We start from the raw sequence: 17,094 nt of genomic DNA, 5'->3' as shown, positions 1-17,094 counted from the left end.
GTTTAGTTTAGTTTAGTTTAGTTTAGTTTAGTTTAGTTTAGTTTAGTTTAGTTTAGTTTAGTTTAGTTTAGTTTATTAATCGATGGACTATGAAGCCCTCTCGAGTCAAAATTTGTTTACAACACACATTGGATAACGAACAGAACATTTATATATTGTTATTGTTGAACGCATTCCGAACACTTAAAAGTGAAGTCAGTTCCGTTATCGTCAGCTGAATTTTATAGACGACAGATACAAAGAAGGGGGTTGCGAGAGCCAAATGTTGTTCGGGTTTCAGCGATTGCCAGCATTGGTCGGCGACGAAGTATTCTGGCAGGAACATAGAGATGAATCCTTGAAAGCAGCTCGGGACAGTCGATGGTTCCGTTTAAGATTCCCGTGATAAATGCTAGTCTGGTGTGCTCAACACGTTCGGCGAGAGGCGGGATCCCAAGCAGCAAACACCTAGTTCTGTAGTCTAGACGACGCGGCCAATCACGAAGGGCGAAGCGCGTTGCCTTCCGTTGGATGGACTCTAGCCGCGCAAGTGCCCGAGTAGATGCTGGCCACCAAACAATGCTAGCATATTCCACCAGTGGTCTGATAAGTGCGCAGTACAGTGTCTTGAAACACATAGGATCACGAAGCTCGCGCGTCATGTTTATGACCAAGCCAAGTAGACGATTGCCACTAGCGACTACCTGGTCTATCTGTTCTTCGAAGGAGAGTTTAGCATCTAGGAGGACTCTTAGACCCTTTACACAGTTCACTCTTTCGAGGTTCTGACCATCAAGCGTATAATTAAACAGCGCTGGAGCTCTTGAGCGGCTGAATGAGATTATGGCGCATTTATCGATACAGACTAGTGTTGGGTCATACGATTCATTTCACGACCCGACCCGGAGTCGGGTGCAAGCCAGTCGGAATCGATTCCGACCCGTGGGTGCAGCGGGTGCGCTAGGTCGGAGTCGGAATCAAGTCCGACCCACGGGTGCAATGAGTTCGGGTCGACCCGATAGATCAGTAGGTGCGAGAAAGCATAAGCGATTATGACCCGTTGGTGCAGCGAGTTCGGGTCGGGTCGGGTCACGGTAGGTTCAGTTTAACCCGAGGGTGCAGCGAGTTCGAGTCGACCTGATAGATCAGTAGGTGCGAAAAAGCATAAGCGACTCCGACCCGTTGGTGCGGCGAGTTCGGGCCGGGCCGGGTAATATTGAACCTATCTTGATCCGACACGACCCAAACTCGTTGCACCAACGAGTCGGAGTCGCTTATGCTTTTTCGCACCTACCGGAGTCGTTGCACCCACTGAACCTACTTGTACCTTTCGGGTCGACCCGAACGACTCCGGGTCGCTTACGGATGGCTCCGACCCCATAGGTTCGGGTCGACCCGCCCATCACTAATACAGACGCTTAGTGCGTTACGCTTGCACCAGGAGACAAATTCAGGTCATTGAGGTCCTCGGGCTCAAGGATTTCACGATAGATTTTAGCATCATCTGCGTAGAGTAGGCAACTATTATTCGGGAGTGCCGTGCACAAGTCGTTTATGTAGAGCAGAAACAACAGAGTCCCCAGGTTGCTGCCCTGGGGTACGCCGGAAGAGGCACCGATAGATCTAGATTGGTGGGAGCCCATTCTAACTGCATATGAACGACCATATAAATACGATTTCATCCACTTTACCAGGGGTGGTGATAATCCAAGTCTATCAAGTTTTGCCAGAAGAATGTTGTGGGACACACTGTCAAAAGCCGCCTTAATGTCCGTGTAAATGGCATCAAACTGCATACCATCATCAATGGACTTATAACAGCCGCTAACGAATTGCATCAGATTTGTCGTAGTTGATCTCTTAGGCATGAATCCATGTTGGTTGGTGCTGATGTATTTGCCGGCAGATGCTATGAATGGTTCATAGATGAGGAGCTCGACCACTTTGGCGCAGGCAGCTAAAGAGGTAATACCTCGATAGTTCACTGCTTCGTTTTTGCTGCCCTTTTTGTGAATGGGTGTTAGTCATGAGACCTTCCACAGTGATGGAAAGGTTCCTGTGCGCAGAGATTCGTTAAAAATCTTAGTTAAAACAGGAGCTACCGATACGGCACAACGCTTGAGAATTGTCGCTGGGATACCATCTGGCCCCTCGGAGTATGACGACTTGAGACGCTCGATTTTTTGGGTAACCAGGGTTTCGGTGACGATAGGTAGTGTGACATGAATTGCATCTGCCGCAAAGAGGCAAAGAGAATGAAATTTACAGGCGAGGGGCATGTAGAAACAGGGGGAAGGGGTTCGGTCGATTTTGTATTGGCCGCCATAGTCGAGCCGCAGTGATTTTTTTCCGAATTGAGAGTGAGCGCGCGCAGCGCTCTCTCGCATGCCTTCAAATTACACGGGGCGCTCTCGCGATACAAAACAGCTGATCAGCTGATACCCCTCCCTCCCGTTTTTTCCTCTCGCGCTGCGCTGGATGCGCGGATCAGCTATTCTTGCTCTCTCGCGTTTCTTTCGGTTTGCGCTGCGCTGTTGCCGCACCCGCGCTTTGCGCGTAGCGCTGGACACCCTCCCCTCGTTTCTTTCGTTACGCGTTGTGCGCTGTGCGCTTTCGTTCACTTTGATTTGCAGCGTAATAAAATCGCATGCATCGAAATAAAACTTAAACACATCAAACTCGTTTGATATTTTTACACTTTATTGAAACTTAAGGCACAGTTCCACACATCGCTAACCACAATCTTGCCACAAAACCACACATATTTTTTATTATAAATTTTGTGTCGGACTGGTGCACAATTGAGGATATTTAAGGCACCCGCGGCTCTTCTGTATAAACCACTTATATTCTAATATAAATAACATATATTCTTCAGGACTGTTGTGTGTGTCGGGTCGCGGCCTATGATCGAGTGCCGACCCTTGGTAGCCCGATCGCTCCCGAAGCTCTTAACGGCCATTCGGACGTCGGATGCTGTCAGTTGCACGACAGCATCGAGTCGCGGTTACACTGCACCGTTTCTGTACACAACATCTCCCTCTCTTAATTCAGCTGGTACAGCTGCAACCTGCGCGACGCCCTTCTATCACAAGAAGAGCGGCGAGGTGGACCATTCATTTGTTCACATACGCAGACTATGCTAGGGGAATGTTGTGCCACGATGGCTAAAACTGGGTTTGCTAAAATGCTAAAAATTGTGACGGCTATTTTGTTCCAGAAACTCTACCCTCAGCCATTAAAACATCCTTCTTCTTCTTCTTCTTTGGCTCAACAACCGATGTCGGTCAAGGCCTGCCTGTACCCACTTGTGGGCTTTGGCTTTCAGTGACTAATTGATTCCCCCCCATAGCAGGATAGTCAGTCCTACGTATGGCGGCGCGGTCTATTTGGGGATTGAACCCATGACGGGCATGTTGTTAAGTCGTACGAGTTGACGACTGTACTACGAGACCGGCACCATCCTACCGTAAATTAATACCATTATTTTCCATTCTTGTATCACTTAATTTCTAGCACTTCTTTGAGACATGTACCCTCTCACCAGGGATCCTTTAACTCATATACCCGTTTATAAATCATTATTTACGCCTACGCTAAGGTTCTTGCGACCTCATGTGTCTCCCTTTTCTTTGGTACGCTTCGTGACAAATTACCGGCGAGGGCTGTTTACGAAGGTAATTGGCGCTATCTATTCGACCTTCATAATTGCCATAGCTATATAATCTGCGCAGCATTGTATCACGTTGCATGGGCTTAACCACCTCATTGTAAAGGAATGGAATTGCATTTCCCATGCCTGCTGCATAATCTATGCCATCACCAGCCTTTATACTAGCTACTAGACATTCGGTCTGTTTTTTATCAAGCCTATCATGCTGCTTTAAATTTCTGCCCTCTCTATAGCAATAACTTTCAATGGGTGTTGACCACAGACCCAACAACTCAAACAGATCCGCACCGAATAGCATAAGATCATGTTTTGCCACTCTTATGGTTACTTCAGCCGTAACATTGCCTAGTGTGGCCTCACATAGAAATTCACCCTCGAGCATAAGACCAGCTCCTGAAGCAGTTCTCGCTGCGACGGAAAGGGGTTTGAGCCGGGGGCTCCCTATTTGTTTCCATGTACGCATGCCTATTATAGAAATATCCGACCCTGAGTCGAGTTGCAGGTGAACTGGCTTGTTGTTGAGACTAACCTCCACGTATTTTCTCCTAGATGCTACGCTCTGCACACTCACAGTTACCACTTGTGCAACATTCCCTTCCTGTTCCTCATATCCGAGGCCATACTCAGGATGCCTAAATTTCCTTCGATTTTTGTTGCAATGACTAGCTTTGTGGCCTATCCGCCTACACTTAAAACATTCTTTAGTACGATATGGGCAATCACGTTGCCAGTGGTTATCCCCACATGCCCAGCAGGGCTTACTCTGCGTCGTACGCTGATCTAGCTGCGATCTTTTGACTTGTAAGTGTCTTTCCGACTGTACAGCCAACACATTCTCATGTGCTGGGGACTCGATCATGGCACTATCCTTCTTTAAGTTAACTATCCTGCCGCACTCCGCCGACAACTGCTGCAGCGTAATATCTGCTTTATCTTCTATTCGCGCAAGCAGCCTCGTACGGAAGTCAACATCGTGCTCTGACTTCAACCCGCACACAAACAATAAACACTTAAATTGTTCCTCTGTAAGCTTTCCAAGCTCAAATCCGACGCACGCCTTGTTCAACCTACACGCATATGACATATGGTCTTCATTCTTATTTTTCGCTATTTGCAAGCACTTGAACCTTTTGCTAAGCAACGACTCTCGCGTGTCAAACAACTCGGTCAACCTCTGGACCGTTTCCGCAAATGAAAAATCTCCCGCTTTCCGGGGCAATATAAACGACGTGTACCTGTCGTGCTCGACCGGACCTAACTTCCTCATCAACAGCCTGACTTTCGCGGCTTCATCTATACGCTCCGCATACTTCCTAAACAGCTCCTCATATCTCGCAAACCACCCACCGAACGTTACACCTCCTTCCTCATCATAACGAAATTCCGTTATATTTCTCGCTAGCGTGTCAATGATCTGCTCGGGGTGTACCGCGGCCGTAGACGCACCTAAGTTATTTAAACGCTGGCATAATAATTCACTTATAAGCTGCTGCTGCTGTGCCATCTGCTTTTGTAGCTGCTGTAGCGTTTGCATCATCGTATTATCACTTCCACTCAAATACGGACCTGTACTTTGGTGCTGCTGTGCGGGAGCCGACTGCGATGGCGCCGTTGGAGCTGACAGCAATGGCGCCTGACCACCGTGGAACAGTGGCAATGACCCGGATTGCGATGGCGGTTGCGCACGTATCTGCAACGGCGCGGCATTTTCACTTCGCTGCATACCACCGAGAATGCGCTGGTCGCCAAAAAGATGCACGTTGGGTTGCAGCATCGCACCGTTCTGCGGAATTAGCCCTCCGCTCGCGCTAGCTAGCCCTAGCGATGAACGACGCATCTCCTCGTCCATGGCACCAGTCTCCTCAGAGGACATCCTTCGCCGCTTGGGTCGCGGAATTTTCACTCGGATAAATAAACGAAACAACAAACAATTAGAAACTCGTCGCCACTTTTGTGTTTCGGACTGGTGCACAATTGAGGATATTTAAGGCACACGCGGCTCTTCTGTATAAACCACTTATATTCTAATATAAATAACATATATTCTCCAGGACTGTTGTGTGTGTCGGGTCGCGGCCTATGATCGAGTGCCGACCCTTGGTAGCCCGATCGCTCCCGAAGCTCTTAACGGCCATTCGGACGTCGGATGCTGTCAGTTGCACGACAGCATCGAGTCGCGGTTACACTGCACCGTTTCTGTACACAACAATAAATAATAAAAAAAAAATCGTCACTTCAAGCACCCGCCTTACTGCCTGTATGTTGTGTATGTTGAATACTGTAAAAAAAAGCATTGAAATAAAGCAGCATAATTTACATATTCATGTTGAATTATGAAAGATTAACGCTGCTTTATTTCAATGCGCACAATACTTCAACACTTGAAAATACGACCGAGGCCGTAATGATGTGAATTGAAATAAATAGCACTTGAACACTTCACTTCAAATTACATCGAGCGCCCGGGACTTAGGCTAAAACGTGCGCAGCCTCACACTGCGAAGGCTTGAACTGTACTTACGATTTTGTGTGGTAGCAAGAAAGGGAACGCACGAGGAACACTCGCTGCACTAGTGCGAGCGAGACACCGATACCAGCAAGCCGCTGCGAGAAAACCAAACTGAGCGCGCTGGCTGTAAGTGAACGCACACATTCACATATGTGTGATTGTGTGAGTGCGAAAACTGTGTAAAAAGCAAAACACGCTCTCGCCGACGCGTATTTCCGCGTATTTCCAACCGTCTCCCCCTGCTTCTACATGCCCCTCGCCTGAAAGACGCATACTTTTACATTCTCATTGCTAGTAGGGTCATAGACGATGCTGTGATTTCCAAATCAAATTCGAGCTGTGGGTGATAGCAGTCTATTCCCAGGCTGCAAATGACAGCGCGTAAGACCAATTTAGCAGATTTATAACACCACATTGAAGAGTTTAATCGTTTTTTGGGCTTATATACATATAAATCAAGCCATTTCTTCAATATAACATGGTAAAATTATTTAAAGTTATTTTACAAACAATATAATAATTGTTCAATAATTCAGACTAAATTAAAAGATTTTTTTGTTTTATACCACACAAGGCCAATATTGATATTGTTGATGTTGTTCCCTTGTCCATACTGTCTGTGTTTATGTCGCTGCTGTCACACCACAATCGCGCGCAAATGAACAAAATCTAAACATACAGAACATCTAACGAGTTAAATTGCGTGCGTTATTGCGATAATCTAGTGGTTTCTAGCCGTGATTTTATCAAAAATAGGATGGACCAATCATTCTCGAAGCGTATTCGGCTCAACTCATATTTGTATCGTACCCGTAACCGTATAGTGGAGCAAGACCAGCTAGAAGAAAATAATACCAGTGAAAGAGAAAATGGTATGATGAAAATCATGAAGTTTGCGTGAACTTTTTATTAAACATGGTTTATTTTGCTTTACAGATAATGCACATGCGCCAGATGTTGGTGCTACATCTTCACACGACAGTTTTCTTGTGGAACATGATTATGTTGAAGATGATCATGAAACTACTGCATACGCTGAGGAAGAAGAGGCTGTAATCGATTATCTCGAAAGCTCTGACGAGGAACAAGAAACATCAAACGAACCATTCTCCGTAAAAGAAGCTTTGCAAACGTGGGCGGTGTCTACAAATCAAACATATGATTCCATCGAACAAGTCATGGGTATAATCGGTAAAGTAAGTTCTTGCAAATTGCCAAAAGATGCTAGAACTTTGCTAAAAATCAACCGCAATCGCTCTTCGGAAATTATTACCGTGCAATGTAGACAGTATTGGTATCGTGGGATTCAAAATTGCTTCACCAACAAGTTAAGGTAATATTTCTGGATGTAAACAAATTCATTCTCATATATAAGTATTACATATCGTTATGTTGTCTAATTTGTAGCGATGTAAACTTTGAAGCTGATAAAACAATTTTACTGAACGTGTCAATAGACGGATTGCCGATTGCCAAAAGCAACAATCTACAATTTTGGCCTATTCTATTTAACATTCATGGAATGCCGGAAATACCAGTCATGCCAATTTCAATCTATTGTGGAGCAATTTCTCCGACCTTTTGTAGATGAGGTTAATTTTCTCACAAAAAATGGTGTGGTTGTAAAAACAAAAAGTTTAACATCAAATTACGTGCTATTATCGCCGATTCTGCTGCAAGAGCTTTTATAAAAGGTAACTATTCAAATAAAATAATATTCAAAAGCATTAGGGTAACAAATGTTGTATAACAATTTTTCTTTTTCAAAAGGTGTTGCTTATTTCAACTCGTTAGATGGCTGCTTAAAGTGCACTTCGAAAGGAAAACACATCAATGGAAGAAACGCATACTCGGACACCGCTGGCCCAGATAGAACACATGAAGGTTTCAAAAGCCGAGCTTACGATGATCATCACAAACTAGATTCATCTCTTTTGGATTTAGATGAGTTTGACATCATCATACAAATTATTGTGGCAGATTCTCTTCATTTGATAGATTTAGGTATAACAAAAAGAATGTTGATGGCCTGGATGTTTGGTATGTTTGGTGTAAGAAAAAAATTAACACCTACACAAATCAACTTTATTACAGCTAAGTTACTTAACATTAAACTTCGTGCTGAGATCCATAGAAAATTTTGTCCACTTTTTGACATCAAACATTGGAAAGGATCAGAATTTGCTTCATTTTTGTTTTATGGTTCATTTGTCGTTCTTAAGGACTCAATTCCTGAAGAACAATATAATCACTTCATGCTGTTTTTTGCAGCATTACATTGCTGTCTACAGAAGTTTACAAAAAGCATTGGCCATTAGCAAATAAGTTACTTCAGCTTTTTGTAAAACTGTACAGTACACTATATGGTCCAGAATACTTACAGAATACAGAATACTTATAGAATACAGAAGAAGCAGAAAACTTTGGCCCCATTAACACAATCTCCTCATATGATTTTGAAAATGAGCTTCAACATTTAAAAAAATCATTACGAAGCGGGGCCAAATGCTTGGAACCAGCTATAAATAGAATAACAGAAAGCGAAGCATATCATACGCACGATACAAATCAAAAATTACTTTTCCTTCTATTCATCTTCGTGGAGAAACAGTTACACTTCATATTCGTAAAGCTTTCTGTTTAAAAAATGATCAACGCAACGAATGGTTTTTGACAAAATCAGGATTTGTTTGTCAATTCGGTACAGCTATCATGCAAGACGGAGTAATAGAAATATCAGCAAAAAAGATCATTTACTCGTCTAGTAGTTTCAGTTATCCTTACGATTCTAAAATGATAAATATTCACCGAGCAAGTACTTATGATTTAGAAGAAAGTTTTTTTAGACTAGGAATCAGCGATATAAAATGTAAATTAGTTGCGGCACCTCTTGCTCAAAAAGATGCATTCGATTTCGTTCCTTTAATTCACACATTAGTAATATGAAATAAGTAATAAATATTTGTTGAACATACATTTTATTTCGTTTTTTATATCATAAAAGATAATAACATTTCTTTGAATTCTTTAATATTTCTATAATAGGAACATGATACGCAACTGGGTAAAAGCTTTAATTTTACAAAAAGCCATTAATTCTGCTATCTGCTTGAAGCTAAACTGAGGATTACAGTAGTACTTAAACATAAATTAAACTAAACTTTGCGTCTATGAGGTACAGTTTTAACTTTTCCCACCATGTTAAGTCTTTGTTTTGAATGTTTAAACTTATTTTAGAAAAATGTTTTGATTCTTTGGTCCGTGGGTGAAACTCCATGACATGTTCCTATAAATTTAAAAATCTGAATAACCCTTTCATAATTTGAAAAACAAACTTTATCTGGTCCTAATCCTGTCCAGTTGGCTTGTGTTACAAAATCCTTTTTGAATATAATGTCCATGCTATCATTGAGTCTAGCTTCTGAACTGTCGGTCGGCAGCTTTGTATCTACATGAACTCTGGTTCCCCCAATCTTTCCTCCAGTCGATCTAGTTCTTCCCTGGTCCCCACCGTTTCCCATTCAAACGATGATTCCGCAACAAATCCTGGCCGTGGAATCAATTTGTAGGATAAAATATCTAACTGTGCTCGTATTAATTTCTGCTGCTTCTCCATATCCAGCATTTTCTTATGATACATGTCTGCCTGTCTTTGTTGCTACCTCTGCATGGTGTCTAATTTTTCTAGTATGGCATCTAATCCCACGTTCTGTCCACTAGAAAAATCCGTTTGCGTTGCCATTGAAGCAGTAGATAAAAGGGCTGGAAATAAACGTTCATATAGTATTTTACAGCAAATAATTTACTATAAAACAAATTTAAGACATACGTTTAGGTTTTCGTTTACAAGCACCCGAAGTTGATGCAGTTGTTTCCATAAACGAGAAGTGATCCAAACCACCATAAATGAGAAGAACGAACTACCATCGATGTGGACGGTACATTGTCTACCATTGCATTATTCGTACGAGAAACCGGCTTGCGTTTATCGCTTGATACAGTTTCTAGAAATATTTGTTAACTATAGTTCTTGTTATAACACTCTAAAACACTTTCTCACGTTTTGACGATGAAGCATTCTCGCGAGCCATGTTTTGACTTCCAGTATGGATAGACACTGACGATAACGATGAAAGCTCATTCAATAATTGCGGATGAAGCATTGTGGTAGGTGTGGTGTTAATGATTATGATTTTTAACAAAACATATTTAATAAAAACTTACTATTATTGTTTAACGGGAGCAATTTGTATTCTCCATTTTTTATCGACACAAGTAGCTTGGGTCGTTTGGCGCTAAGGATAAACAAAAAAAAAGATGAAGGTGTGAAAAAAGTCACATCTTTTATTGCACGGTAAAACACACCTGTCCATGTTGGAAGTATCACGTTTATAAAGCGTTGTGAGCTGAACCAGATAATCGGGACACCGTGGCTCCGGCTGTACACGCAGGAACAGGTTCCCTCACGCTTGTTCCATGCAGGAGTTCTAAACAATTGGAATTGCCTCAGCACATAAGCACAAACACAGAAAAAGTTCTAAATAAACCAACACCGGCCTTACAAACAAAAGGAGCGTGTGTGCAGCGGAGATGAGATGAAGAGGAGTAGAAGAATAAAACACAACCGAACCGAACCAAAGAATAGCCGAACTGTGCGAAGGCGAAAAGCAAAGTAAACAAAATGAGCTCGAGAGGAACAACCGGGACAACCTAGGAGAAAGAAGAAGGAAGAGGGTGAGGGAAAAAAGATCGGTGGAAAGAGGGGGGAGAAAAAAGAGTCCGCCAATTTTTTTGCACTGTGGTAGGCCACTCAGTAATTTTTGGACATTGCATTACACCGTCAATAAAAATATACACCACTTGAATGACATCTGGCCATATCTGTCAAAATCGGTCTAACCATATCGTTAAAAAGTCGGACTATCGGCAGTCCGACGGAAAGACGAAAAGTTTTACCGAAAGACGTCTTTTGGCTGTCATATGCAGCCTGGGTTGGCAGCAGCGGGTGCTCGCTGACGCGTATGAGCGAAGAAGTTGTTGCGCTTGACCAATTTCCGTATGCAAGGTCTAAAATGCGCCCCATAGAGTTAGTGTTGTTATTAAGTTGGTAAAGCGCATTCTGGTGCAGTCCATCGACGAATTGGGCGCTACGAATTGAACTAGTATGAGGTTCAAAAAACACAAAAGGGTTTTCATGATTCGATTGCGCAGGCGACCAGGAAAGAGCGGGTTGGTTAAAGTCTCCCACGAGCACGAATCTGTCGTTTGGACCTAGTGAGTCGCAAATGCTGTTGACGGTGTACAGTAATGCATTTATTTTTCCTTCGTCCGTGCTGTGGTTGGGAGGAAGGTAGGCAGCAGCAATGTATAATCGGTACGTCGGGAGCTGAAAGCAGATGCAAGCGAATTCAAGTGTTTGCGCAATCACTGGAAGCGCATGAGAGCGGAGAGCGAAACTCACCGAAATTGGTACTCCAACGCCTCGAGATAGAGAGCTGTTTGCGGCATTTCTATCGCATCGATAGACACACCCAAGGAAACATTTTGGACCTAGCTTGAACAAAAACTGGGCTGTCTTGCTCTATCTTCTATACCACACCTGCTTGCACTCATTCGCGAGCGTTAAAATATACTCTCCCGATTTCATGTTCTCGCGAATTGCCTGCTGCTGTAAGAATGTATGAGTGAATGTGTAGCGTTTTTCTCTGTGCTTCCTCTTCTCCCCCCTCGTTCGTACTCCCTTCTTCCATCGATCCGATGCGCGATTCCTGATTCGACCGCGCAATAACATTTGTAAGGTTCCGCCGCAATGAGATACTGTACGGAAATATACAGAGCATTTCCATTAAGCATCCGTGGTCCACACGGAACGCCGATGAACCAAACACCACCGGCTAATGTCAAATTCTCGATATTGGCGGTGACTGGTGAATGTGTCCCTCCCCTCTCCCTCATCAACTTTAATTCACTTACTTCTCATCTCCTTCCCTTTCTCCTTCTCCTAGAACTCATACAAATGGAATTCTAGAGAGAAGTGGAGAAGAGGGGGAGGAATCAGCTTTTGGCTCTCTCTCAAAAAATAAGTCTAAAATTGTCTGCCTTTGGGTACCAGTTTGGGTACTGAGATAGGGCCCCATCTCAGGTCCATAGTTTTACCCATTCATCGCGTTTTGGACGTTTGGGGTCATCTAAGTTGCACTTTCCGCATCGATGCTACTACAATAGATCGGGATACGGGATAGATTCGAGTGAAAAGGACTCCACGACGTCTGCTCCTAGTATCAACAGGTTAGCATATGCGACTCGAACTACTGCCTTTTGGGTCCTAGGAGCAATGGTTAATAACGCTTCAAACTCACCCATTAGTTCAAGATACTCCTGCGAGGCCGCCTTAGCTTTTACCGTAGCCCTTATCAGAGATGGCTGTCCGATATCCTTCCACAATCCCTCGCTGATCACCGTAATATCTGATGCCGTGTCTAGCTGCAACTTAGTTGGTCTTCCGTTGATCAAGATATGTACATACTTTCGCCTTGCTTCTACATTGCACACATTTATGTTCACGACGCGCGTTGCCACATTAGTACCTTTTTTATTGGTACTAATGCCTTCCACATTTCGCATATTCGTGGGACCTATATGGACACTCACGCTTCCAATGCGGGCCACTGCACAACCAACACGCATTCAACGGCTTTTGTACTGACATGGTGTTATCATTTCCCCGTGCATGCGCCTGTGTCGGTTGACCGGTTGACTGGTACTGCTGACGATTAAATTGAAATTGTTTTTGTCTATAGCTACCGCTGTTCACTGCAAGGACCCGTTCTCCTGATTCGTTGGCAATTAATGCACTATTCACTTTTATATTGGTGATACGCTGGCATTCCGCTGATAACTGCTCCAACGTCACATCATGTTTCTCCTCGATACGGGCTAATAACCGGTGGCGCATGCCACTATCGACTTCTTCTTTGAGTCCGCAAACAAGGATAAGGCACATGAATTGCTCCTCGTTCGTTCCGGCAAACTCAAAGTCGACACAGGCACGGTTTACGCGGCAAGAAAACGTGAGCAGATCTTCCCGGGGAGCTTTGGTTATCTGCATGCACTTGTTGTTTTATTTCTTGTTCACAAATAATTCCTTTTATTTATTTAGCTCAATAAAACGATTTAGTTCCTCAGTTAGCTGTCTCGAAGCGAATACCCGATGTCCTCACAAGCTCGTTGCGTCTCCGGCGGCTTGGATGAATATCGAGGTGTATGTACGGCTGGTGCGCCTGTACATCGGTGTATATAGTTTGGCAGGTGTGTCCATCAAACATTGTATACACAGCTGGTGTGCATACACAACATCCTCCCCACACTAATTCAATACGTAGTCCTTCAGGCGGGATGGTAATGTTGTGTTTCGTCTAGGACGATCATGCGGCTGGTTCTGTGATGGTTCATTTAACAGTTGTGCAGGCGAAGAATACTTGCAAGGGTGGAAGTTATCTTCTTGTGATGATGTGCAAGTAGGAGAAGCAGTCCTTGGTTTTAAGTGCACCAAAATTCGTCGAAAGTTTCTTGCATGCACATCTACGACGTATGAACGAGAATTAAGGCGTTCTGAAACCTTCCCCGGGGTCCATTGCTTTGACGTCTCCGGTGTTAATTGAACAAAGACTGGTGAACCTTTTTCCAGGTCTGGTAGGCGACGTGTCTTTTTATCATATTGTTCTTTTGTCTTCTTACGATGTTTTTTAATACTTGTTGGGACGTTTTCTACTATTTTCGGGAGTAAATTAATATCTGAGCAGGGACCACTACATTTAGTAGACCTTGAAAATAGACGAGCCGCAGGACTTGATCCGATTTTGTTGGGGATATTCCTCCAGTTTAGTAGCGCATACCAAAAATCAGTATCTGATTCCTGAGCTTTCTTTAAGAGCCTCTTTGCAATTTTCACTGCCGCTTCCGCTTTCCCATTTGATTGTTGATGATGAGGTACAGATGTAACATGTTCGAAGTCCCATTGTTTTGCAAACGAGAGCATTTGTTTGTTCACAAAATTTGTTCCGTTATCAGTTATTATTCTTTGTGGCCTACCATGTCGCCATGTGTACCATGTGTTATTTCTTTACATACTGAAATAACCGATTGAGGAGACATGTCTTTTAGGATGTTCACTTCAAAGAAGTCGGAATAGTGATCTACGGTGACCAAGAAATTCTTTTTTGCACCTCGATATTCAGCAAAGAATACATCCGTGGATATCATTTGAAACGGGTGTGTTGGAATGTCGTGACTCATCATTGGTGAATTTGGTTGTGAATCTGAGAATTTGTTACAAACAGTGCAATTCTTTATGACATCTTTGATTTGAGAGTTCATCCCCGGCCAAAAAATATTCCCTCTGGCCAATTTCAGTGTAGCTTCTACACCATTGTGGCTTATATGACAACAGTCAATTAGTTTACTGCGGATGATTTGTGGAATTAATATACGATCGCCACTGAATATTAAATCGTTCTCTACTGATAGCTCATTCCGATAGCCAAAGTATATTTAATGCTGTCAGGCACTTTATTTGCTTCATCAGGCCACCCTCTTTGTATATATTGTATTAGTATTTGTAATGTTTGGTCTTTTTTAGTCTCTTCTGATATTTCTTTAAGGCGATTATCCGTAATTTTTAAGTAACGCTGCTGAGGTATATTCTCAATTTCTTCAAAATTTTTATAAATATTTAGTTTCTTATACTGATCCCATGATTCATCTTTTTCATCTGGGGCTCTTGATAACGCATCAGCGACAACATTTTCTTTTCCACAAACGAATTTGATGGACAGATTATAACGTTGGAGATTCAATAACATGCGTTGTAAACGGCGAGGAGCTGACAAAAGAGGTTTGTTGAATATATTGATGAGTGGTTTGTGATCTGCTTTTATCGTTACTTTAGGATTGCCAATTAGAAGCTGATCAAACCTGATACAACCAAATAATATCGCTAATAGCTCCTTTTCGATTTGAGCATAGTTTCGTTCTGTTGGTGTTATTGTTCTCGATGCATATCCAACGATAGCATCTTCTTGATAGACTGCAACTCCTAAACCGAAACTACTTGCATCGCATTCAAGCACTAACGGTTTTGTAACATCATAATATTTTAGAGTGCTGATATCTCCAACCAGATTTTTTACTGTGTCAAACTTCTTTTGCTCAATTTCTGTCCTCTGTCATTGTTGATTGTTTGCAATTAATTTCCTCATATGCGTTAAATTGGTACTCAAATTAGGTACAAATCTACTTAAATAATTCACCATTCCTATGAATGTATGTACAGCCTTGCTGTTTAACGGCTTGGGGTAATTTCTAATGGCAGATATTTTAGACTCATCTGGCTGCCATCCCTTGTTTGTTAAAACATGACCATAAAAATTGACAGAACTTTGACATAGATTTAATTTATCTTTGTTTAGTTTTACGTTGCGCTGCTCTAAACGGTGGAATAGCATTTTGAGACATGAATTATGGTTGGCAAGAGCTTCTTCTAATGTTTCTCCGGTTCCATATATTAATAAATCATCTGCTATGCATTCGACGTTTGGCAGACCGTCAATTACTCCCAATATTTTCATCTGAAATATTTATGGGGCTGGTGCAATACCAAACGGAAGTCTTAGCCATCTGTATCTTCCAAACGGTGTCCAAAATGTTGTCAGTTTGCTACTGTGGTCATCTAATTCAACATGCCATAAGCCTTTTCGAGCATCCACAGTAGAAAACACCTTGGCTTTTCCTAACTCCGGAAGTATTTCGTCAGAAGTTGTAAATTGTAGATTGGGTCTTAAAAGTGCTTTGTTTAAAGGTATAGGATCTAAACACTTGTAACGTTTGCTGAGTAAGGATTCCGTTCTACCAAAAAGGGCCTTTAGCTTTGCAACCGTTTCGTCAAATGTTAGTTCACGAGGTGCACGAGGTAGTATAAAACTGGTGAAACGAGCGTGTTCTGCCGTGCCCAACTTACGCCCAAGGAGCCGTACTTTCGCCCCATCGTCGAGTCGGGAAACATCCCTCAAAAATAAGTCCTCGTAACGCTCGTACCAGGCCTTAAACGTTGCTCCTGATTCAGCCTCGTATCTGAATTCGCTTATGTTGCTCGCCAACGCATCAATTATAAGCTCAGGATTAGTCGGTATCAAACTAGGTTGCGAAGGCTGCGGGACGGATTGCTGTTGGTATTTCAACATTTGCGCCATAAGCTGCTGTTGCTGGTTCATTTGCTGTTGCAATAAATGCAGCATTTGCGATAGCATCCCGGCGTCTTGCCCCGAGGTCGATGCACCTAGCTGCGATGGCGCCCCGACTACATTTTGCAATGGTGGTTGAGCTGGTAACGCTACGTTGCTCTGCGATGGCTGCTGCTGCCCATTACCAAAAATTGCATTTCCACCCCAATTTTGGAATAAGCGGCGATGCTCTTCCTCCTCTATCATTTCGTCCGGGTTTAGCATCCTTCTACGCTTACGCGAAATTGTACCGATTTCTTTTGGCGCGATTCACAAACGATTAATAAAAAAAAATAAAATAACGACTTGACGCGTATACGGCCGACACACTTTGAATAATTAATACGTTAAAACGAAACAAAATAAATTAACTCTGCGTTCGGTTCGATAAAAACAGTTCAATAAATAAAACAATGTAACTAAACTCGTCGCCACTGTTGTGATATCGCCACCCTTCTATCGAATACAGTACTCTTTCGTCTTTCTGAATATATGGAATATGCCTTTATCTATTTCCTCTTGTTGCCCGTGCGGTAGCCTACAGTATAATAACCCGTCCGGCAAAATGAGTGTATTTTTTGAGTGATTTGAGTGACGCTGTCGAAATACAGTGTTTCTTCGACGAATGAGTTACACCCTCGCGCGAGCCCTCCCCC

At 42.9% G+C, this 17,094-nt stretch overlaps 1 protein-coding gene and 1 long non-coding RNA gene across 3 annotated transcripts; one reads left to right on the top strand and one right to left on the bottom strand.

Moving 5' to 3' along the window:
* Nucleotides 1-6,504: 6,504 nt before the first annotated feature.
* On the top strand, nt 6,505-7,780 carry LOC120896576. The gene is made up of 3 exons (XM_040300791.1): nt 6,505-7,033; nt 7,098-7,494; nt 7,569-7,780. Exons 1-3 carry the CDS (start codon nt 6,919-6,921, stop codon nt 7,750-7,752), a joined length of 696 nt encoding a protein of 231 aa, XP_040156725.1. The 5' UTR covers nt 6,505-6,918; the 3' UTR covers nt 7,753-7,780.
* A 1,261-nt stretch (nt 7,781-9,041) lies between these two features.
* On the bottom strand, nt 9,042-11,005 carry LOC120896577. Of its 2 annotated transcripts, none has more exons than XR_005738439.1 (5): nt 10,527-11,005; nt 10,386-10,456; nt 10,222-10,297; nt 9,991-10,165; nt 9,042-9,923 (listed from the first exon to the last, which is right to left on the bottom strand). It is a non-coding gene; the product is annotated as an uncharacterized LOC120896577 (long non-coding RNA). The 2 variants fall into 2 exon arrangements; XR_005738440.1 differs by having other exon boundaries at nt 10,222-10,278.
* Nucleotides 11,006-17,094: the final 6,089 nt, after the last annotated feature.

Source organism: Anopheles arabiensis, chromosome 2 (assembly GCF_016920715.1).
Source record: "Anopheles arabiensis isolate DONGOLA chromosome 2, AaraD3, whole genome shotgun sequence".
In the NCBI taxonomy this organism is placed as follows: Eukaryota; Metazoa; Arthropoda; class Insecta; order Diptera; family Culicidae; genus Anopheles; species Anopheles arabiensis.
This window is presented reverse-complemented; position numbering and strand designations above follow the sequence as displayed.

What these genes read in the sequence shown, in the direction of transcription:
- LOC120896576 (XM_040300791.1), top strand. Translation starts at nt 6,919, where the DNA reads ATGGACCAATCATTCTCGAAGCGTATTCGGCTCAACTCATATTTGTAT. An exon ending in TACCAGTGAAAGAGAAAATG is followed by an intron (nt 7,034 to 7,097) that starts GTATGATGAAAA and finishes TTTGCTTTACAG; the next exon opens with ATAATGCACATGCGCCAGAT. An exon ending in TGCTTCACCAACAAGTTAAG is followed by an intron (nt 7,495 to 7,568) that starts GTAATATTTCTG and finishes TCTAATTTGTAG; the next exon opens with CGATGTAAACTTTGAAGCTG.